We start from the raw sequence: 24,222 nt of genomic DNA on the forward strand, positions 1-24,222 counted from the left end.
AAATGAACACAAACGTGAGAACCAACTGTGTTAGAAATGGTATTGTGTGATTCTATTGTCTTGGTTTACACCAACGGCTGGCAATTCAAAGACAACGTCTATTGACTGGCCAAGTAAATCCGATAGTCTTCACTAGGGCAAGTTCAAGACCAATGGTCACTTAGTCTGAAGCAGTAACTTTTCATTTGTACTCGAACTAGTGTCTGCATATTCATTTTGCGTGTTGTAAAGCCAATTTTACATTCATGTGGGGGATTGTTGGAAATAAGTATAGAATGAGAAAATTGACTCCAAATTCACCCACTTGAAATGGTATATTTGAGGAAACTTGGTATAAACCGAACAGGTTCATGACTATTCCAAACAGGTACGTGTCTATTCCGAATAGGTTTATACCTATTCTAAACAGACACCAGGAAGACTATAAATAGACTTTCTACCCCGACATTATAAAATAAAGAATTAATTCCTGAATACTTCTCTCTCTCTTCTTTGCATTCTTTGTCAGTTCGAGTACAAAACACAAGTTGTGTTCGTGGTGTTCTACAGATTGAAGTGCTGCTTCTGTAGAACTGAAAATCCGTTCTATCTTGGGAGACATTTATTCACTACCTTGAGCACCAGAGAGCAAATAAAATTGTCTTAAGGAAATAGTGTTGTCACTGGGCTCGGATTCATAGAATTAAAGTAAGTTCTGTAATTTCATTTATTTTATTTACATACTTATTTAATGTTTACTTAAAGTATAAACTGTAAAAAGATTTTAGTTAACAAAAAGCTCATTTGAAAGAAAATAACTTCCTCCTTGCAAATGAAAAATAATCAAATATCAATTTGAATGCGTGCCTCTCTACTCGATTGGCATTAGAATTGAAAATTCCATGTCCATCTCTAACTTATCATTTTTTAATTTTTTTTTCTCTCTTTCTTTTTCTTTTTCCATTACATACTAATACAAGAATATAAAACTAGGAGCTAGACATTCCTCCTCACTCCTTAAATAAACATGCTCAACTTGATTATTACTTCATCCCCTCATGCTTCGTTGGTCTCTGTATCGTTATGTTCTTCATCTTCCTTTGGATGAACCTACATTAACACAAAACTTATTCATCAATTTCAACTCTTCTTAAATTTGTCCATTTACTTTTAACTCTTTTCTTGTGTCCACCATGGGATTCTTTGTTTGTTTGGGTTTTATTTATTTATTTTTTAAATTAAGTGTTAAAAGTAAGTTATTTTAAGATTTAAGATGCTTTTAGAATTGCTAATTACATAATTAATCATATAAAATTATCATTATTATAATAATTTTTGATATTTTAGGATATTTTAAAATATGTTAAATTGATATTTTTTAGTTATTAATTTATAAAGATTTTATTCTTAATTATATTAAATATTTTTAACATATAAAAATAAATTTGGTTAATTAATTGGGTCAATTAAAAATAAATAAATTTCAAATAAAAAAAACAAATATCACCTAAATTCTATAAAAGAAAGAATTCATTGTCCATGATGTGTATGACATAATGTTTTAAAAATTGGATCGTCGGCAGTGATATTTTCGGTCCGATCCACCCTTTTAAGCTGACGACTTATTAAACCGGCCTCAAACGGTCAGAATCGATGGTCGAACCGATAAGCCGAGCGAACTGGTTTGTAGTGAACCGAATAGGTCATTGCATTTTTTTTTCTATTTTTCCATGAAAGAGAGATAGTGGGATGGTGGGGATGGGACGGTTGTTGGCTGACAACCAATCATTGTAGGAGCAACTACTGGTAGCGAGGTGGTTGGTGGTGACGGCAGGCGCGAGCACAACGAGAAAAAGAGGGAAAGAAAGAAAATAAATGAGATAAGAGAAGAAGAAGAAGAAGAAAAGAAATGGAAAAAAATGGAGAGGTGCAGCTGTGGTGGGAATAGATGGGTTTTGAGGAGAAGAAGAAGAAGAAGAGAGTGAGAAAAAGAAGAGATGGGAAAATATGGGGAGGTGCGGTTGGGGTGGAAAAGATGGGTTTTAGGGTTTGTTTCTGAATGAATGATGGAGATGAATTGAAAATGAAGAATTAGATAGGTTCAAAATGAAGGGTCCAAATAGGTTTTCTCTAAAAATAAGTATAAATGGGCATAAAATTGGGTTCTCTAAAAGAAAAAATTCATTTATATTTTATCTTTATTATTTTTATATTTGATATATCAAATATGAAATTGAAATATTATTAAAATAAATTATTTTATTTTATATGTATATAATTTCTTATAAATATTTTTATTTTTAACAATATTATATAAATTATATATTTATGATGTCATCGGTTCGACCAGTGAATCATGAATCGGTAATTTTTTCGGTTCAATGATCGGTTCGGTTTTAAAAATATTGGTATGACAAGAGTAAACCTAAGCAACAACATTTTTTAGAGGGTTGAAATGGGAAAATTGATTAAAAAAAAAAAAAAAGACTACCTAAGGCTGAATTTATAAAAATAAAATCTACTAAAAACAGGACTCTCTAAGAAAGGAAACTCTGTCAAATCAACTATCTTTTTTTAAATTTTCCCAAATTTAAAGAACATGGTATGTATATTGAACTTAAATCCTATAAGTTTAAGCTTTAAGAAAATTAATGGTTCAAAATGCCACAAAGGAATTAACCAAAAAAGAATATAATTAGGGACCAAACACACTCTTAAAAAGATCCGAATAGACCGAAAAAATGATGAAAAGTTACAAAATACGCTTTCATAAAAGAGAGCCCATGCATGTGCGGCAAGCCACTAGTCCCTTACAAGTTACAACTCATGAACTCAACCACACTGCTTCAAGAAGTAAAATTTTAGAAAGCCGACTCAGTTTTCTTCGAAGAAATACAACCAATTTAACATTTCATACCGTTTCTTAGGACTTTTTTTCTTCTGGAGATGGAGATGGAGATATAAAATCTCGACTTTTTTTCCTTCTCTTAGGTTGAGGATAATTTTCTACTTGGCAAAAAGACACTAGTAGACTGCTCTTTCATTAACTTGAAGCGAGCAATGCAGTATCGTGGTCTTTTGACATCTCATCTCCTGAGCTTGTTGCATTTCTATTTCTTTATGTTTATGTTTTTATTGTCTTCTGGGATCTTGATTTTTTCATATCTTACAACAGTTGATTTTGTTTTATTTCATTTTAATTTTGTACATTTAGTCCCTGGAAACTAGATGCGATGAATAGGTAGGCTTCAACTCATGGTTATATAGCTAAGGAAATTGAGACTGAAGTTTCTTGTCTTACCTGAGAGATCCAATCTGCCGGACAGCTTAGAGATCTAAGCTTTAACTCTCCTCTACTGGTGGTCAGCTCATCCAATATCTCGGCATCACAAATTTCTACTTCACCCTCTTTATGCCCTGAATGAGTTGGCTCAAGGTCCTGCTAACACTCAACATGTTAAGATGGGATGTAAAAAGGAAAAAAAAAAAAAACTTCCAGAGGCCTTATTAATCATCATCATGATCAGACCAGATCTAGACATGGGAGGTCAAGTACCTTGAATTTGAAACTACGACTGTGGCTCCAAACACCAGCAATTTCCTCGTACTCGGCTGCATCCAGCTCCTGGAGGTCATGGGGGTGGAATAGTTTTGGAAGGACATGCTGTCTTATGGTTATAAGCAGAAAGAATGGCAAGGGAAACAATATTCCAGCTATGGGAATCCATGTTACTCCAAAACACACCAGAAGGTACACAAACTGGAATAGGGTAAACATGAAAATATATTTGAAGGGCACTGATTCCACAAACGAAGCATGAACCCCTTCCAACACCCTGCTCAAGACAGTTCCAAAATAAGAGAGTAATTAGTGGTATATCTGTTGGCAGCTGTAAATTAAGGCAGGGGTTATTGTTCAGCTAGGAAATGTTAGCATGTTGGAAGAAGTACACAGGTGTTAATCCATATGGACAAACAAGAACCTACTTGTAGCGCCGGGCAGGGGTAATGAAAAGAAGCAACATTCTTTCCCAGAATTGGTTTCCAGGAAGGCTGTCAATGGCCATATAGGCAAAATATCCCCAGAGAACTGATGTAGGAATCCTCCTGATAATGGGCATGGAAAATACTGATGCTCCCACGAGAATAGATTGTAACAGGTTGCTCACTCTTTGCTCATTAACCCGGACAGGCAAGTAATCATCAATGTGCTTTTCAGGGTCAAATTTATCGTCCGCATTTTTTCCATCTTCACCCTTCATGATTGCTTCCTTCAAGTCCTTTAGCTCTTCAGTGACTAATAGCTGAATAAGAATACAAAATGCTATTACAAAGGGCTAAGTACAGCTCGTCTAGCAAGTTGAGATGGCTTGATCAGCTTGCAAAATGATTATCTAGTGCCCCATGAAAACACTAGGTAAGTCATTGTATAACGTCGTTTCCAAAAATTGGTCACGACCCCAGGAACTTACTGATGGAGCCATGTCCATTTCTATAAAAACAGCCTGCATCTTCCCGTAAATCTCAGTGTTGCTAGCTTGTTGCTTTATGCATTCCTTAGCACTCTGTACCATCTTCCTTCGGATTAACTGCATCAATAGATTACTTTCATAGGTCCCAATCAAATAATGTTGTCTCAGGACTAGTGATTTTCATTCTAAATATTCAGACTAACCCGTCTCTTGAGAACGGCAAGGCTCTTAGTGTGCATGGGAGATTGTGGGAGTACCCCATTTGAGGGAGGGAGTCCAAGAAATCCACAGAGCAAAGTCTAAGTAATGAATTCAAATAAGTCAATGCAACATGATTCTGAAAGATAATTCAGGTAGGAACCTAAAGGTCAATAAATGGAAATTTTTTTGACAGGAATCAGTCATTATACCATAACACCAAGCAATAAGATGTCATAATGGTAAGCAGATGGGTTCTTGAGATTGAATTCCTTCTGCTGCGCCATTTGTGAAGCCACACTGTGGTCAAAAAAGTAAAGACCCGCTATCATCACAGCTGGTATGATGGCAGCAAGGATGTATGCTGGAGGGATCTTCCCCATATCCTGCAGTTTAAATTTAATATATCAGATTAATGTATCAAATTTCAAAATGCAAACTGTATTTTTGTTCTTTAAACCTAAATCAAAACTAGCCATTGCATAGAAGTTAACCCCTGAATCACAGAATGAGAAGATGTACAATTTTATGAGGTAAAGTTAATGGCTTAGCATAGCTTATTCTCAGAAGATAGACCTTAATTATCTTCATAGTTGAATTTCAACACTTACCTGGAATGAGAAATAGGATCTCCAAAATGAATTGGAGGCACTTACCTTGATCACTGTCCAATGCTGCAATGAAGCAGATTCCCAAGGAAGAGGACTGAAAAGCCTCCTGGGAACTCCAGAAGGAACTTTGCTAGGCACACTGAATGACAAAGCTGTCCATACTAACACCATCAAAGGAACACCATAATCTGCAATGAAACCTCGGGACCATCCTGTATTTAATGGTGAAAAGTTCAGCTTCCAAATGAGAGTAATCATTGCAGCAAAGATTCTTATGCAGTCCCTTTACAAACCTGTACCATACGACCATGATCTTGCCCTTCTGCTCTTTAGGGCAGTTAAAAGTAGGCCAAAGGAGAATATGATAGCTAGCAACCCGTTTGAATATAGCCACTGGAATTGATACTTCTCTGAGTTTGGATCTTCATCCTTAGGAATGCGAAATTCACTCACCACCCCCTGTAATTCCAACATATTCCAACATCAACAATAAATTTCTCCTTCATGAGCAGTATCTCATTTTTCTCTTCCATTATGTTGTTAGAGATCAAGCAGAGACCTTGACAGCTTCTTGAATGAAAAGAACTGCAATCAACATGCCAAAAAGCTCCCCTGCAATCCTCGTAAATTTGGTTATGATGGTGCAAGCATTAAATATTGCAAGAAGAAAGAGGAAAAGAGCTGTCCAGAAGCAGACCCTACAAGGATTTAACTCAATCAAATCAAAGTAAAACCATTGAACTTTAGACATGGAAATATGAAGTTAATTCCTGTTACCATCCGGTCCATGCCAAGAACAGCTCACGTCCAAGATCAGCCCTTCCTTTAGCAAAATTGTACAAGTAAGTATACATTATAACAGTGGGTTCTGCCACTCCTAATATCAACAAAGGCTGCCCACCAAATATCGAGTGTATGATACCACATATGGCAGTGGAAGTTAAAGTTTCTACTGTGCTCAAGTGTCCATCTACAGAGAAAAAGAAAAAGAAAATCTCAGAACCATCTGTGGAAAGCAGATACCCCAAATCCCCAACTACTTAAAGAGATAAAGTCATGGACATATATATACTCACTTATACAATGAAAATTTGTAAATTTTAAATGGCATTAATACACAAAAATAAATAAATAAAGCATATAAACCAACCTGTTTCTCTACTAAGTTGTTCTCCAAAAGCAATAACTGGAAGAGCAGAAGCAAAGAAGATATAGGTAGTCGGGGCCAGTATGCTGACACAAAATGCAAATGATATTATAGTCTCCACTGAGAATAATCCCCATCACCATGCAATTTCTAATCTACTACAGATAACAGTAATAATAAGGACCTGGTGCCTGAGCGAAGTGCACTGGTCCAATCTTGTTTATAGCATGTTTTTCTTCCTTTGAAATCCTTGATAATTCCTTTGAATGGGGCTTTGATGTTATCCATAGCTGAAGGCAAGAAAACATAAAAAGGTCAGTTGGCAGTTGGCACCTTGGAAATCATGCAGGAACTCTTATGAGTAACAGAGCAGTGTACAAATAATAAAGATAATCCAATTTGCTTCTTTGAGATCCTTTTGAGTTTGAGTTAAGATATGGATACTCATAATTTTCAACACTTATAATTCAATACTAGAGTTCCTAATATTTAATTTTCAATTTTATCAAACACTATCCTACTACTTTTATCAATGTTTATTGTTATGTTATTCTTCCACCATTGAAACTTTGGCAATATGGACTACAGATGTTATCTCCAACCCATCTTAAGATGGGACATTGGTCCTGATCAGGTTTGAATGAAGCAGAGTTACCCCAACATAATAAGGTGGACTGCGAAAGGTCAAGTCCCCACTTTCACTTGTCAACTTCCTCGATTTCTTAGGCCAATATCAAAGAGAATTTTTCCAAAAGTTCTCTCCGCGCCATTCCAACAGGGGTTGCTCTTTCCAACGTAAGTGTTTGAAAGAAAAAAATACCCTAACAGTGTTGATTATTATCGAATTGAAATCCATTCACACAAGAAAAAAAAAACTAGAGAAGAAGGGAGCATTTTCACGGATTTGGGAAAAGAAATGCAAAGGAAACAACAAGGAAACGTACCCAGAGACTAAATGAAGGAGAAGGGAGAGGTGATTGTGTGGAGTACTAGAGATTCATGAATATGAATGTGGTGAATAAGGAGACTCTGTATGGATGAGGACTAATGTCGGAAGGAAGAGGAAGCTCTGCTTCTTCTCTTGTATTGAATCATGGAGGGGAGTGGTGGTGATGTTGGTATCCTATTGGATGCTTACGGCGTTCGGCGTTCCTCTGGCTATTACAATGCGACAGCTCAACCGGGGAGCGCCGGCAGTTAGAAAAAGGGTTGTCAGTTACTCTGGTGTGACAGGTGTCAGCACACCGTTGCTTCACAGAACTTCACTTACCGTCTTAAGTCTAACCATTAACTCTAGTGTCTATCGGTTTGTACAAGGGGTTGTGGGATAATCAGTAGGATTTTAACTAGTTTTTACGTCTAGAAAATTGTTGGGATAGTAAAATAGGGGATCCAATGAATCTAAAGGGAATCCTTTGATAGATTGGGAGCATATTAACTTGGAAACCTAAATATGAAAAAGGTTTAGGTATTAAAATAAATGAAAATGTTAATAAAGTTTCAATTATTAAGTTATGGTGGATAAATTTCCCACATAGTGATAGCATCTAGACTAAGATCATAAGATAAAAATATATTAAAGACCATCACCTTTTCAAGATCCTAAAGAAAAATGAGGAATTTATTATTTGGAAATAAATAATTAATCATAAAAAAATATATTTGAGTTGATGTATAAAATATATTTAGAATATGTCCTTTTATTCAAGAAATTTTTATTGCATTAAGTTTAATTGTCTTGATTTATCACACGAAGACGAATGTTTATCTTAATTTAAAACAATGTATGAAAATTACAAAAGTTTCAATTAATCTTATGAAAAAGTTTGTTATTATTATGTATAATGTACGAAATTATAAAAATCAAATAATATTATTCAATAAAATTTTAAAAATTGAATCAAATAAGTAGATACAACTAGTCAAATCATGGATTGACCATCTCTTTTGTCCGATTGAACCAATGATTGGACTATTAAATCATCCAATCTTAATTAGGTAATAGTCAACAAAATTTTTTAAACCTTGATTGATGGTCTGATCATGGATTGAGGTTATAAAAGCCAAACCAATAGATCCAACTCTCAACCAACAATCTCTTCCATATGATTCCCTAAGAACTAGTCAAGTATTGTTTCACCAAAATGATAACAAACTATTGACCCCACTTAGCCAAACATTGCAAGTTGTTGCAAGGTATTTGTAAAAACAAGTAGTAAACAATTGAACTTTGTAACACACACATACATATATATGGAAAAAATTTGTTTTCTTTTTTTATTTTATAATAATTATATAATAATAAGTATGAAATCGTATAATAATTTTTAAAATTTTAAAATAATAAGATACATAAACAAGTCTATAAATTTTTTTTTTATCTTAAATATACCTTCAAACTTAAATACTATACATACTTTATTTTATAGAATTTAAATATTAATATATTTATATTTATCTCTATCATTTTATTTAACATATCAAATATAAAAAACATAGAATATGATTAAAATTTATAATTATATACATTCTTAATTTCTTATAATTATTTTTAATTTTATATAATATATAAATTATATATTTTGAAACTATTGGACTACAGTTCAATCATAGATATAACCATTGAATTATAAATCAGTAACTTTTTCAATTCAATAATTAATTCAGTTTTGAAAATATTTCTGTTCGAGAAAAACCATTTCAACCTCTTTCTCATTATCGAGAAAGTTACCCTTAACTGCCAAAATTTGCAAAGTTGTTTAACTAAATTTTTTTATTGAGAAAGTTACTCTTTCTCATTATGGATCATCGATCAATAGAATTTGTAAATATCCTATCTCACCATACTTTCTACTAAAAATATTCTAAAATTTGAATAGAAACATTATTTTGGATAATCTTTTAACAGAATTTATAAATATCCCTCGGGGTCCATTTCTACCATCAGCAACAACAAAAAAAATTCAACCAGCACAACATGTGAAATAGAGCGGAATCGGAACCATATTTTATTATCATTCTAAAGAATGAAAAAAGAAGCCTCCAATCATGTCGAGATTCAGGTTCAAGGACCCAAAGACAAGGAATGACCACAATAGTTTGCCTGCACATAAACTTGAGTCAAGGGTGTATCCTTATAGCATGTGTTTCGGTCCAACTTCCAAGAACACACTCCCACAAGAGCATGTGCATATACACAAGGAAATCACCCACCAAGTGCTACCAATCTGAGTGCTGTCCTAGATCAGCCATCTAGAATACCTATAGTGACAGTGTGATGTACAACTCGTGGTGGAAAGGTGGCAGAGAAAAAACCATACAAAGACATGAGAACATATGACTGCACAGATTGTTATTTATCTTCACTTTTTGCAACATTTGTTCAGTTAGCTTATCGACTCAAAACAGCAATTATCTTTTCTCATTCTTCACAACTTCTGAGCAAATACACATTATAACTCTCAGTTCCGTGACTTTAAAACAATTCAATAAGACATACAACAATTTCATCTCATCATCCCGTCCTACAAAAGTTTAAGCATTTTCAGACGTTCTTCATGTTCTGGATCCAGTTTTGGTGGCGTATAACAGCCCCGGAGATCCTCCACAATGTACTCCTGCAACATTTTACAAGAAAGGAAACATCAGATGCACTCCTTCCTGGATCCTGAAACAAATGTGTTTATCTAGGAAGCTCAGACCATGCCCCTACAAACTTCTGGTCAAATGATATGATCTGTACACTAGGATAAGCACACCATATAGCTACTCAGGTCATAACAAAATCAGTATATTTGAGACTAATCATTGTTAAGCATATGAAGAAAATTTGTCCCCCACAAGACCCATGCAGGTTATCTGCTCCATTTGTAATCACCATTTGGTTTAAAATCAAATGGAGACTGACTCCCTTGGTGTAAGAAGTAAACATGTTCACCATTCTCCTCCAACCCTTCCCACCACCAGAATAGAATCTGATGAACTGCAAATTTTCCACAGCTTTCAAGTAACCATATTAATATGATAACTGTTCTAAAATTGGTATCATTCTTACAAGAAATAACCACAGTTATTAACAAGAATGTGCCCTGGAAGCTTACCTTCGTGAGCTCCCTTTTGGTTAGTATGTGGTAATGCCTCTGCCAAATTCTTTGAATGGCCATGGTGGCAGCAAGGAAACCATAGGCAACTCCCAGAATGGCAAAGATGACAACAAAAACTATGACAAGTGCGAAGCATGCTTCCATAGATGCTGGAAAACAATCCAAGATGCCCCATCCATAGCAGCAGTTCTGGCAGCCCGCCATATGAGGATCATTGCTATTTAAGGAGGAGCAATGCAATATGAGACCAAAAAACCCCAGCAAAACAAAGAAGGCCAGTACCCCTGGTATTGTTCATGTACACAATCAAAATATAAAAATAAATATCAAGTCAGTGATCAATAGTCTCCATTTAACACCTTTATGAGGAAACATATAGTGAAGAATGAAACCATGCAAGATATTTCTACCTTTTTTTCATTTTTAATATGTTTAAACAAACCAAAGAGAGAGAGAAAAAAGGCCAAGAACTATAATTGATTTCCTTCGGCTTGGCTTTCTAGCCTGGCAGGTATCCCAGTCACTAATTTCTAGATATAACTGGTAATAAACATGTTGTATCAATGACTAAATAAGACTGCCACAACTGCTTTTACTTACTCCATAACAATAAGATTACAATATGAAAACAAGGAAGATGGAGCAATCAGTCGATCAGAAAACAATCAGCAGCAGATTTGCTAATTACTAACCTTGTTGACATAAATGTTTTTTGCTTATCATTATATTTTGAAAGTAAGCTGTCTTGAGGATCTATGAAATAAATATCTAGAATTGGTAGTGTAAAGGTTGGCAGTGGCATGAATGCATGCCTCAGACACAAGGATCACAATATCTTCAAATCCTACAGACAACCAAGACTTACAAGCATGGCTGGTATTGGAATTTTCTTAGAAAATTTAAATGTATTCTCCCCACATGATTGAATTTTTAAGTTCTGCATAATAATTTTCTTTCAAAAGAAAAGAACCAAATAATTGGGGTGTATCAGAGAAATTCGGTCACAAAAATATTATGTAATTGAGATTGGTTCCTATGATATGTTCATGTGTGCCAATCAATACACGCACACGTGTGTAACAGACATTCAGATCAGGCTACATAGTGGGTGTGCTCTGCCTTTCTTTCTTTCTTTCTTTCTTTTTTAGGTGGATTACACTAAGCCTGATTGTCAGCAAATTCTTTGGCTAAGATGATGATACTAGCTTAGTGGCTTTTGTAGGGTGTAAGGTGTACCATTGATATTTGCATTTGCATACCTCCTTGCCTCTTTTGTTTCTAGTTCGAAGAATAATGCATCCTTGTTGTAATTTTTTACATGCACTGAAATAATTTTGCTGATAAAAAAAATAAAATATAATTAAATAAATTTAGAAAAATTAGTGGAACTAAATAAATTGAGAATAGCTTACATTTTCCCATTGTCCCCAATCCTTCCTTGAATCCTAGAACATCGCACAACTACATTCATTCCATCCCCCTTGTTCTCTCAAAACCCAGTGAAATGAGACAAACTATGTAAAAGTTTCTACAGTAATAGAAATCATGAAAGCCAGAACAGCCTGAATAATATCCCAAATGACTGCCTAGCAAGTACTATGAGGGTCAACCAACATGCCAGAACAATGTCTTCCAATGTTTTAAAAACCGGACTGGACCAGCCGGTCCAACCGGTTCAACCGTCGATCGGTCACATGTCCAGTCCGATTCACTCTATTGAACCGTTTAACTATTGGACCGGTCACGAACCGTCTGAACCAGCGGTCAGACCGGTGACCCAGTGGAACCGGACGGTTCAAATTAACCTCCTCATTTTGGAAGGATGGAAGAGTTCCACTGGAAAAAATGTCTTTAGATGCTGGGCCCTATCTTATTATGACAAGGCCCACACTCATCTAACCATTTTGTGGGCTGAGTCTTGAGCCCATAGTCCAGGTGCTTCCTTTGGCCTCCTTGAGGATAGCTTTTATAGGCACCCTTTCCATCTTTATTCCTCTCCAAACCCGATGTGGGATTGCTAACATTATATCAATGAAAAAAAAGTAATAAAACTCTTCCACCAAGGGGGTTTGAACCTTGTACCTCAAGTTCCTCAACCAAGCTTGGACACCACACGGCTACATGCATTTTGTTATCTAATGTGCTAAACAAAACAATATATATTGGATTTTAAAATTTTTTATAATATCAAATAAAAATAATATAATATTTTTAAAAATTATAAAATTAGTTTAAATTTTCATTTTTAATATATTTACATTTAAATATTATAAATATTTCATTTAATAAAATTTAAAATATTAATATGATTTAATTTGATTATATCAAAGATATAAAATAATATTATTGATTTTTAATTTATTCATATATATTTTAAATCTTTTATAATTATTTTTAATTTTAATAATATATAAATTATATATTTATGACGTCACCGGTTCGACCACTGGTCCAACCAGTGAACCATGAACCGGTAACTTTTCCGGTTCAATGACCGGTTCGGTTCTGAAAACATTGATGTCTTCCCCCCCTCCCAGCACTAGACCCAACAAAAACAAAAGAAGAAGAGGAAACCTAACAAAAACAAAAAGTATACATATAAAATCCCAGAGATTTCTTCACGTCTGTCCTTCAAAGCTTCAACAGCGGGTTTTAAATTGGAAAAGAGAATAAACTCATGCTTTGAGAGTAACTTGAATGGAAATATGCTGCTGGTAGTAAAATATTTATTAGACAGATGTAATTTATGGAAGCATGACAAATTATAAAACCAATCAACATGGAGCCAGAAACTAATAGATAGTCAAGAAAAATGTTTCTGAAAGTTTACCTATACAGTAGTAGAATGGTATAGGATGCCTTGACAATATTCGATCCCAACCATCACTGAACGAATTCCTGAAAGCCCCATCTTTGTCCATGATGTATGCAAATCCACCCATAGCACCGATGACCTGGAAAACAGATGCATCCTTTAGATATAGGAAGAGGGTTGCAAAGAGAGGGATGGACTTTGAATTGACAAAGAGATCTGCAGTGGTAGCAACACCTAAAAAGTGAGCAGACCTAATGCTCTGTGCCTTCAAAATAATAGTAGCATTGCACTATGACACCCAAAAACTTAATACCAGATAATGCTGCAACTTGGGGAGATTCATACCAAAACAAGCCGACACCAACCAGATTTTTTTACACACTTTGGCAATTTAATTCGCAATTTGGGTTGGGCTTGAGCAATAAAACATTAAACCGAATTAAATTTAAATGTTATAGAGAATGATATATAATTGGGAGTTGATGCACCTTTGAAAAGCTGGCTATTTGAACGTCATAAACAATTATTTTGTGTTTCTTGGCTTTATTTTTTGGGATGCACGTTTATTATTATCTGAAGGATTGGTTATGAACTTTTGAGTTACTTCTAGAAACTTATTAGAGAAGTCACTCTTTCTTCTAATTGTGATTAGTTGTTTGAATGACTGATTATGAATTGAAATTTCTTCTTGAAATATGTAGAAAGTGTAACTCTTACTCTTAATTGATTGACTTGGAAATTGCTTAAAAATGTTATGTAATCTTATGTGATGGTCTTTTCTTTCATTTGAGTTCCGTTTTTATTTTAAAGCTTTTGATTCATTTTGCTGATTATAGCATAGGATGTAGTTATTACATAGATCGAGTAATGGATGTTACAAATTTACATATTGGCATATTAATTTGCAAAAGTTTTAGATTTCTAGTTAAATGAATGTTTTCTATAGGGTTATATAGTTAAATGAATGTTATAAATCGTTTTTTATTTGCTAATTGTAGGTTGTTTAGTTAAATACATAGTGAAATGGATGTCAAGTTTATATAATACTAATTAACTTGACCAACAAATTTATATAATACTTATTAGCTTGACCAACAACACCAACTTGAACATATATTTATTAACCCAAGCTTAACCTAATTTTAACCTAAGTATGTTATTAATAGTTTTTTATTTGTTAAATGTGGTTGAATGATTAGTAAAATATTTAGTCAAATGGATATTAAGTTTATACAATAATTATTAACTTGAATAATCTGAACATATATTTGCTAACTTGATTTTAACTCTGAGTTTAGTAAAAAGACTCAGGTTGGGCCTTGCCAAGGGAGGTTGGGTTGAAATTGAGGTTGAGTTGAGCTTGGACAAATGATTTCACATACAGGTTCAGCTTGGGCTGACTGTCAACCCAACCCAATTCAACCTACTCAAGTTGCACCCCAAATTCCAGATGTCATGAACTACTACTTTAAAATTCAAAATAAGAAGATTGATAGGAAATTCGTTACGCAAATTTCACTGAACTCACAGTTTGTACAGCCAAAAATACAAGGAAAACATCTCTGGCCACAAAAAGTCTGAACTTTATCTTACGCCAAGAGTTGTCTTCAAATAATGCAACTTGAAGATGGTATTGCGCCTTGCAAGTTGTGCAATGTGAGAAAGCAAATCCTTCCTGTAAAGGACAAAGAACCATTGAATGGGGAAAATAAAGCAACTTCATTAGATCTATAAGAAAATTAAATTTTCAACCTTCAAAAATTTTTACAATTCGAAATCAATTGCTACTAGAACCCCAAGAAAGTATACTTGCCTTCACTGAACGCCAATGATCAAGGCATGAACGATGAACAAACTGTTGGGTGCCTTTGCACATGCATGGAGATATCAATTCATCATCTATAAAATGAAAAACAATCTTGAGACCAAAGAAAAAAGAACAAGCCCAAGTTACAACAAGATTTAGGAAAGAAAAAAGAACAATAAAAGAAAAGGCATCACTGCTAACAACTCAAAACAAATATATAATTAGAGAAAATGCCAAGCCACATATCATCTGAAGGATTTCCAGTGTGAATAAGTAACATTAACTTAGCTATTTCAATAATCCAATGAGCATATGTAATAGGTTATTTGGTCAAAAGGGTTCAAATAACACCTTTATTTGTAAAAATGACCTTCAGCCTTTCAAAACTTGATATATGACCCACTTTTGACAAAAATGTCCCTTCACATTTAGTTTCCCTCCAAGACACTAATTTTCTCTTACCTCTTTATTCTTTTCTCTTTTTTCCCCCTCTGCATTAAAGAAAACTAAGCCCTCGCTATCCTCTTCTCTACTCTCCATTATTAAGCATTAAAAAGAATTAAGATATATAAACAACCAACACTTTTTCATCCCTCCCTCTCTTTTTCCCAATTTTTCCTCTACGGTTATTAAAATAAATAAATAATTGAAGTCTCACCTCACCATTGTTGACCCCAAAAAGGGATTTACAGGATAAACAACCAACTACTCTCTATTGTTAAGTCCACATGCACATTTTGAATAAGAATTCAATTCCATTTAAGTTCCATATAAAAGAAGCTTCACCACATTGTTGGTTATGTGACTATTATGACTAAGAATTTAACACTAATTAAGCTCTATATAAATGAAACTCAACCACAATGCGGTTCAGTTGACCATTATGACCAAGAACGTAACTAGGGTTAAGTTTTCTGTAAATAAAACTTCACCACAATGCAATTTAGGTGCATCAAACATAACTGAGAACTTAAATTGTCAAATGTTTTGTAAATGAAACTTATATAGTTAAACTACACACAAAAGCAATCACACAAATCAATATAAGTTTGTTCAATATTAATGAGATTCATAAAAATATTAAAGAACAAGTGAGTTTACTTTTTATTAAAAATGAGTTGGTATTGATTGATAAACTACAAGTTCAATTATCCCATATACTAAAAAAAAATGATTACATGTTTTATACTTCATATCAAAATATATGTATATGTTTTTGTGATAGATACTCCATATCAAAATATACAAAAAGGGCAACACTAATCTTCTACATGTTCAATCATCATTTAAAATTTTTTTTTTAAAGAAAAAAAACCAACAAAATAGCCTTCATGGTATGATTGTAAGGAGAAATCTTGCAAAATAGTGTTTGTCCCTATCTCAGCTATTTTCATCTCAAGAATGTTGGAAAATCAATCATTTGAAGTTTGAGATGAAGAAGTTGTGGAAGGTTAGAGGAAGACTAAGCTGAATCAACAAATCCATAGTGGGGCTTCACAACAAAGACAATGGTGAAGAAAGAGCTTAAGAAATTTTATTGGAGAGAGAGCAAAATAAGCTTAGAGAGAGAGATGGGTAGCAAAAATGAGAGGAAAATAGAGCAAGAAGTGAGAGAAAAATGAGATTTTGGAGTTCCAAAAAGATCTAGAGAGGGTCATGTTTCCAAAAAATCGCTAAGGAGGGTTATTTTTCTGATTTCATGACTATTTTATGTCATCTGTCTAAATAACCCTAGTTAATAAGATAAGTAGCTTATTATCAACTCAATCAGCCATAGTCAATCAGAATGAAGGTCACAAAACTGTCAATCTTTCCCATGAATGTATGAAATCTTTCAAAAAAAATGTCCTGAAATCAGTATGTTACCATAAAATGTAATGATTCAGGAGCCTGTTTACATTATGCAAGAAACTAACACCCATTCAGCATATGGTTTCTCGAACATGCCACCAGCCTTTTCTATCACAAAATAACATCCAAATACTTTGAAATCAAATTTTCCTTAATAAAGATTTGTGAACATGCCACCAATAATCCATTATTTTGAAAGAAACATCCAAGATGAGAGTCAGGCAAGACCGGCACAAACAAAGCAATTTCTTCAGAGTCAAGAAAACCCGTCAAATAGGAATAATCAGCAATGTTCACCTGGTTCTCCATCGCACTCGAGACAAATGCGACAACAGGGTACAGAGCCAGCTTCAATGTCCTCACTATTTATCTCGCTTGAACTTCCTGTGGATGAATCCACCTGGTTCTCAAGCAGAGGATCAGAGTCCCTAGGGTTTCGCTCACCTGATGGTTCTAGCTGTACTTCTCCTTTCATTGACGAAGCCTGCTTCCAAAAGAAAAGTATAACATTCCAAATCCTAGACGAGTCAAATATCAAAACCCTAGAAAAACGCCCAAACACAAGCTTTTCAATCAATTGCTTGATAAATGCAGGAACTGAAACGAATCAAAATTCTGATCTCAAGAATAAAATAAAATAAAACTTTAATTTAAAAAAAGGCAGTCCCAAATTCACATTTCCTTTCCTATTATTGTTCGCAGGTTTGTCAGTACCCAAACACGGCCTTTTAGAATTGTACAAAAAGATCATCATGAACTGACATGGATCAAAGCAATAATTTAAAAACAAAAACATGATCAGAAATATAATAAGAGTTCGAGACGATCACCTGAAATTTGAACAGAAACCGTAAGGAAAATCTCTCAACTTTTCACAGGCGTCGGGTGAGGTAAAAGAAAGACTCGAAACGAGGTCGTCTTATCTGAGCGCGGTGCGTGGTGCTTGGCACGCACCTGGATTGGTCATTTTGGCTACCCCTGGGCCTGCCCAGTGACGACCCCGGTCAACCTTCGACCCAAAAGCTTGAAAGTCCTGGGCTGAGCCCAACAAGATTTTTGAGCTCGCCTATGCTCTTCATGAATGAAATGTGGATAAGAAGAGAAAAATAAATAAAAATAAATAAATAATAAACTAAAATATAATTAGAAGTTTTTGTAATTTACAATGAACCTCACCAAGGAGCATTCTTTCGAGGAAGGCATCTGAAAATGAAAGGAGAGCGAAGCTTCCAAGGAGGATTTTAAAATGATAATTATTTAAAATTCTTATAAAAAAAATAAAAAATTTGTCTCTATTTTTTTATGTTATGTTTATATTTAAAATAAATAAAAAAATATAATACATTTTAATATTTTTTATTTATTTAAAATAAAAATTATATTACATCTTAATGTTTGTTTTATTTTTTTGAAAAAAAAATATGAAATTAATTTATAATTTTGTAGTGGTTTCTATTTCTTTGTTGATAATATTTCTGATTAAATTAAATTTTTATAATATGTTGTTAAATATATAAAAATTATATTAAATAAAATACATATTAGTATTATTTTATCAACTAAAGCAAAAAATATAAGAACTAAAGAACAAGATAATAATAAATTAAAGAGATAAAGAAAATAAATCTGTAAACTTTTTTATATCAGTTTAACAGCCCAACTATATCTACTTTTCACAAGAGTTTCACAATTTTAAGGCTTTTGAAGTCGGAAGTTTTCAAATTTCTCAAATTTCTTAATTTCAATGGACCTTCACAATCTCTTCAAGTATTCAACTTATTTGAAATATTTTCTCTCACAATAAGTAAATAAGAAATGATTGAATGCTTCCAATCCTAGATGCAAGTTTAGCTCTTAATATAAATAGTTAGGATAAATTATTAAGATTTATTAAAATAATTACAAGTAAAAAATCACAGCACTTTGGAAAAGAGCTTTTAATGAGAGAAAAAATAATTTTCCAATTGAATGTAGTTGTTGTTTTTTTTTTTTTTTTTTATCAATAAATACTTTGAAACTCTTTCATTTGTTGGTTTTTAGCTCAAAGACCCCAAAAGTCATAAAAGACCTTAATCAATCTACTAGTTGTTGAGAATTAAATACTTTGTAAGTGACCGTTGAGGTTTTTAAACTTAACTATTGATGCAATCTACCCTTTACTAAGTCTCGAGTGGTTGAGGTTATGGTTGAGGCTATGTCCTCGAGTGGTTGAGGCTATGCCTCAATTGGCTACACTATAGATATTAAAAGAGAAAGAGTGTACAAAAATACCATCGACCAATTAAGGTTATTCTTGACCCCACAACTGGTTGATTGTAAGGTATTTAAAAATAATGGTTTGAGGTATGAAACTTTTAACAACTTTGTTGACCCTTCTCAAAACCTTTAAAAAAAAATAATAGTTCAAGATTTTAATCAAAAACAAAAATTCATATAAATCCTTGAGATAAATAATAGATTTGAGCTTAGGCAAGGATGAAAATAAAACTTTTAAGCCTATGAGAAATAGCTTAATCTTAAATGCATTAATAAATACCATCTTATAACATATTTTATTTTACTTCAAGTCTTCAAGCATCACAAAATTTCATGAAATTGATCTTCTTATTCTACTTCGCCGAAACAACTCATAGTTAATTGAACTTTCTTTGAAATTTTTAACAAATAGACTTGAAAAACTTATCTTGATTTGGGTTGTTAATATCATTAACCATGTCTTGATATTATGAAAATCCAGGAAAACCCTTGAGTTAAAAACTTTCATTAAATATTAGTATTAAATTACATTAGTTTTTATGTAAAAACTCCTACTTAATTTGGGCTATTAATATCATTAACCATCGAATATCATCAAAATTCAATTAAGAACTTGCAATAAATATTATTATTAAATTATATTAGTTTTTATGTAAAAATAAATAAATAATTTTTTATATTAAGAAAATGTTACTATATATTGTTTTTTTTTTCCTTCTAATTTTTCATTTATATAAAAATATTGTAATGTTTCCAAAGAACTTACAAACTTTTGATTAATTTAGACATTGAATTTAGGTTGTTTTATGAAGGCCAATGTTTTTCAATTAATAAAAATAAAATTTTATTTGTGCCCTTTCTTCTAGGCTTTTTATTCTTATTGTCAAGTAAATTTTCTTTTAAATAATTCGAAGCTTAAATTAGGGGTGGAATTGAAAATTAAAAATCTATTAAATTTAACTAAAATCCATCAAATTGGTTTAATTTATAACAACTATAAATGTTTGTACACTTAGAAAATTTTTTCAATTTTCTTGTCTTTTAACCCATAAAAATTAAATCAATAAGTTTTTTTTTTAATATTTTATATTTTATATATTTTTTAGATTCTATTAAATTAATTTATCATTATTGAGGAGGGTAAATTAATTTTTTTTATATTTTGAATTAGAAAATTTAAATGTCAAATCAAGTTAATTTTAATTTTTTTTTTAAATTTAGTTTTAAGACCTAAATCAACTTAGGTCCAATAGAATTAAATCAATCTTAAATAAATTTGATTTAATTCAATTTTTGGTGGTAAAAGGTGATTTGAATTTTGATTCAAACCCATCAATTCATTTTTTTTCCCGAGATTTTATGTAGTAGTGTATTCATTTTAAATATTTTTTAAAATACCGTAATATAAAAAATAATTTTAAAATTATGATATTTTTTAAATTAGTTTGAATAGGAAAAAAAATGATGTCATCTTTTGTGAAGGCGAATTTAGTTTAAAATGAAAATGAAACAATGCATTGATTGATTTCCGCAATTGAATGAGCGGGTTAGACGTGTTGACTACGTGCTCACCTGTCCGTTCGTTATGGCTGGGATGAGGTCAGTGTTCAGAGACAACCTTGACTTGGTTGGGCCATGGCTCGAGTCAGATTCTCTCGGTCGCACATGAAGATGCCTTGCTTTTGAAGAGCTTTCACACATGCTCTCTTGAATACAGCGGACCCTCTGATGCACTAGCTATCATCCCCAGTCATGCACGTTATGATAGGATTTCACAAACAAGCTGCGGCCATGACTATCTGCTAATCTTAATATTTATTCGAAGGGCTTCACATCCCTGATTGGTAATATCTCTGAGCATATCGCCAAATTAGTAATTTAGATTAAATTTATTAAATTTTTATTTAAAATTTTGAAATTTTCATTTATTACTAAACTCCGTCAATAATGATAACTTCTATTGAATTACCAACTCTTAGAAATATTTAGAATGGTATTGAAAAAAATTAAGAAAATTTTAATAACATCTAAAATTTAGAAAACCAATTTATTGGAGAGAATTTAATTTCATAAATAAAGAGATAGTAAAATATAGGAATCAGATAATTTTAGATAACGTTTGTTGATACTGAGAACAATTGGCTTTCAAATTTCAAATTATTTATTTTTTTATTTTTTGTTGACTTATTACTGTTTCTTAAGTTTTTGATTAAATAAATCAAACTAAAATATTCATTAATTTATTACTTATTTCTTAAATATTTGACTTTTTTTTAATGTTAAAAATAACATATTGGTTTTCCTTTATTTTTAATACTTAATAAAAATAAAATATTAAAAAAATGAATAACTTAATACTTTATATTATTAAACATTATAATTTAGTACTTAATACTATTAAATCTTATTTAATTTTAAGTTATATTTAAAATTAAATATAAAAAAATATTTGACTTAATCAATGTTCTTATCAGTAGTAAATGGAAGGAGAGTTTTTTCCATAGCTTAGCTCACCAAACCTCATCCAACCAGGATATGGTTGTTCCTACTATAAAGCCTTTTTCAAATTCATACACATTGCACCACTATAATAATCTAATAGTCAGTGTTCTTATGTCTTGGAATCCATACATTTATGCATATACAACCTAAGCCATTAGGAAGGACATACAAGAATGTTTTTCTCAACCAAATACCATGAAGATTTATGAGGTATCAAATAGTAGGCAAAAAGCCTTTTTGCCATTGCTTATTGCATCCGTTTTAAATGACATCATATATATAACCATTCTAAGTTGTTGTTTTTTAGAGTTGCAAAGACAATTATAGAGCTATCACAATAGGATCATTCAATGAAATTTTGCGAGGCTTCAATGATGGTTATTATGCCGATCAGAGTTGAATTTTGTTACCATAACCACTTCCAACAATGAGTAAAACTGTTTCATTGTTCTTACAAGAAGAGAGACATGGCTACTTGCTACCTCAACACCTAATTCAAATGAAGGGTTTGCACTAATAGTGCCTGAAGGCAACAATTGCCAAAATATGAAATATTTAGTTTATAATTTTTTAGCTCAAGGCAAACTTCGAAAAGGGGACACCCCTAAATGGTAGAACTCCACAAGAAATAGTTATTGATAATCTTTCTTACTCTCATCTTAAAGTCTTTGAATCTTTCCCTTCAAAACATAAATTTGGTGCTTGTTCCAATTCCAATCCTAGATTCATAGGGTATCCTTCTAGGCAAAAGAGATACAAAATTTATGATCTTGAGACAAACCATTTGTACTTGAGGTATTATTTTATTTTATGAACATGCCTATTCTTATTGTGATTCTTGTGTTCAATTGTTTACTCATCTTGCAATGCCACTACCAATTTATGAGGTTAATGATGATGATAATGCATTGTCTATGATCTTAGTTTTTTTTTACCCATTTCACCCTTAATAATCCTGATATGTACAAAATATTCTTAATCAAATTGTTAGTAAGCTTGTACTCGATGCCCATTCAAATATTTGAATGACTACATATGCAATACTACCATTACAACAACTTGCCTACTTCCAACGTCTTCTCAAGGTGCAAGCGCATTCCATCATTTGTTTAATGTTATTGCTTAGAATTGTTGGCTTATCTAACAATCGTAAAGTGTTTCTTACGTCTCTTGACTGTAAATTGGAGCCCACAAAATTCTATCAAGTTGTTAAAATTCCATAATGGAGAGGAGTAATGATGATACAAAAAGAGGCTTTTAAGAGGAACAACACTTTGACTATCACTATTTTTATCAAGTTGTTGGCTTCTCTAATAATCGTAAAGTGTTTCTTACGTCTCTTGTCTCTAAACTGGAGCCCACAAATTTCTATCAAGTTATTAAAATTCCATAATGGAGAGAAACAATGATGATACAAATAGAGGCTATTAAGAGGAACAACACTTTGACTATCACTATTTCACCACATAACAAATAATAAATTAGACGCAAGTGGTTTTGTAAGATCAAGTGAAATACCATTGAGAAGTATAAAATAAATTTAGTGGCTAAAGGATTTACACAAATGAAGGGAATTGATTATAATGGGATCTTTGGTCCCATTTGCCATATTAGCTTTGATTGCAACAATGTTTGTAAGGATCTTATCGAGGAGGTTTACATGTAAATGCCTTTAGGTTCTTGTTGACAATGGGAGAAAGAAAACCATATATTGTCAAACAAATTAATATACATGCACTTAAGAAAGCCAATCATAAATGATCTACTAAATTGAGATTTTTTTTTAGTCTTTGTGGAATACACTCCATCAAAGGTGGAGTACACACTCTTTTCTAAACAAACAACAAATGACTTATTTTTTTTTTTGTTAATTTATGTTGATGATATTTTGGTTGTCCCATCACAATAGAGCTGAGATTGAAGTCTTGAAAAAGAAATGCTTAAATATCATTTTAATGTAAAAGATCTTGGTATGCCAAAGTACTTCCTTAGGGTTGAGGTTGCTCATTCATAAGAGAAAATCCTTCTTTGTCAATGGAAATGTTCTCTTGATGTTCTATATGATATGGAGGTGTTTCACTTCTAAGATATCAATGGAGAAAAATTTTAATTTTAGTGCTGATGAAAAAGGAGAACTTTAGTCTAATCTATTATTTCGTAAGTCAGTTGATTTATTTGTTTATCGCTTGACATTCTTTGTATAAATCATCATTCATTCTTGTATAAAGTTATGAAATCAATGACCGAATTATCAGTTTTTTCACTTCTTTATGTTTTTAATAATTTTTCGAGACACTTTAAAAATTTTAAAAATCAATAATTTTAATCTAAAATTTGCCAAACAGAAAAAGAAGAACTGTTTTATATTCTAAACAATGAACATAACTTAGGAAGAAGCTCCTTAAATTCCCTTTTAAATTGACACACCCAACAACAATATTTTCTGTCTTTTTTAAAAAATTACATCTTTCGTTGAATATA

The 24,222-nt window shown here is 32.4% G+C and overlaps 2 protein-coding genes across 4 annotated transcripts; both read right to left on the reverse strand.

The window, feature by feature from the left end:
• Nucleotides 1–811: 811 nt before the first annotated feature.
• On the reverse strand, nt 812–6,695 carry LOC117924938 (boron transporter 4-like). Its single transcript, XM_034843682.1, has 13 exons — nt 6,592–6,695; nt 6,411–6,493; nt 6,038–6,230; nt 5,820–5,958; nt 5,554–5,719; nt 5,306–5,472; nt 4,862–5,035; nt 4,655–4,750; nt 4,452–4,568; nt 3,967–4,283; nt 3,536–3,815; nt 3,281–3,418; nt 812–1,089 (listed from the first exon to the last, which is right to left on the reverse strand). Exons 1-13 carry the CDS (start codon nt 6,693–6,695, stop codon nt 1,036–1,038), a joined length of 2,028 nt encoding a protein of 675 aa, XP_034699573.1. The 3' UTR covers nt 812–1,035.
• Nucleotides 6,696–9,730: 3,035 nt separating this feature from the next.
• Nucleotides 9,731–17,922, reverse strand: LOC117925449. 3 transcript variants are annotated; one of them, XM_034844456.1, is made up of 7 exons: nt 17,814–17,922; nt 17,281–17,467; nt 15,139–15,224; nt 14,854–15,000; nt 13,341–13,464; nt 10,508–10,794; nt 9,731–10,024 (listed from the first exon to the last, which is right to left on the reverse strand). In XM_034844456.1, exons 2-7 carry the CDS (start codon nt 17,456–17,458, stop codon nt 9,932–9,934), a joined length of 915 nt encoding a protein of 304 aa, XP_034700347.1. In that variant the 5' UTR covers nt 17,459–17,467; nt 17,814–17,922; the 3' UTR covers nt 9,731–9,931. The 3 variants fall into 3 exon arrangements, with proteins under 3 accessions (XP_034700347.1, XP_034700348.1, XP_034700349.1); XM_034844457.1 differs by having other exon boundaries at nt 17,281–17,525; nt 17,814–17,884; XM_034844458.1 differs by lacking the exon at nt 17,814–17,922 and having other exon boundaries at nt 15,139–15,243; nt 17,281–17,387.
• Nucleotides 17,923–24,222: the final 6,300 nt, after the last annotated feature.

The sequence above is a fragment of the Vitis riparia genome, chromosome 11 (assembly GCF_004353265.1).
Source record: "Vitis riparia cultivar Riparia Gloire de Montpellier isolate 1030 chromosome 11, EGFV_Vit.rip_1.0, whole genome shotgun sequence".
NCBI lineage: Eukaryota > Viridiplantae > Streptophyta > Magnoliopsida > Vitales > Vitaceae > Vitis > Vitis riparia.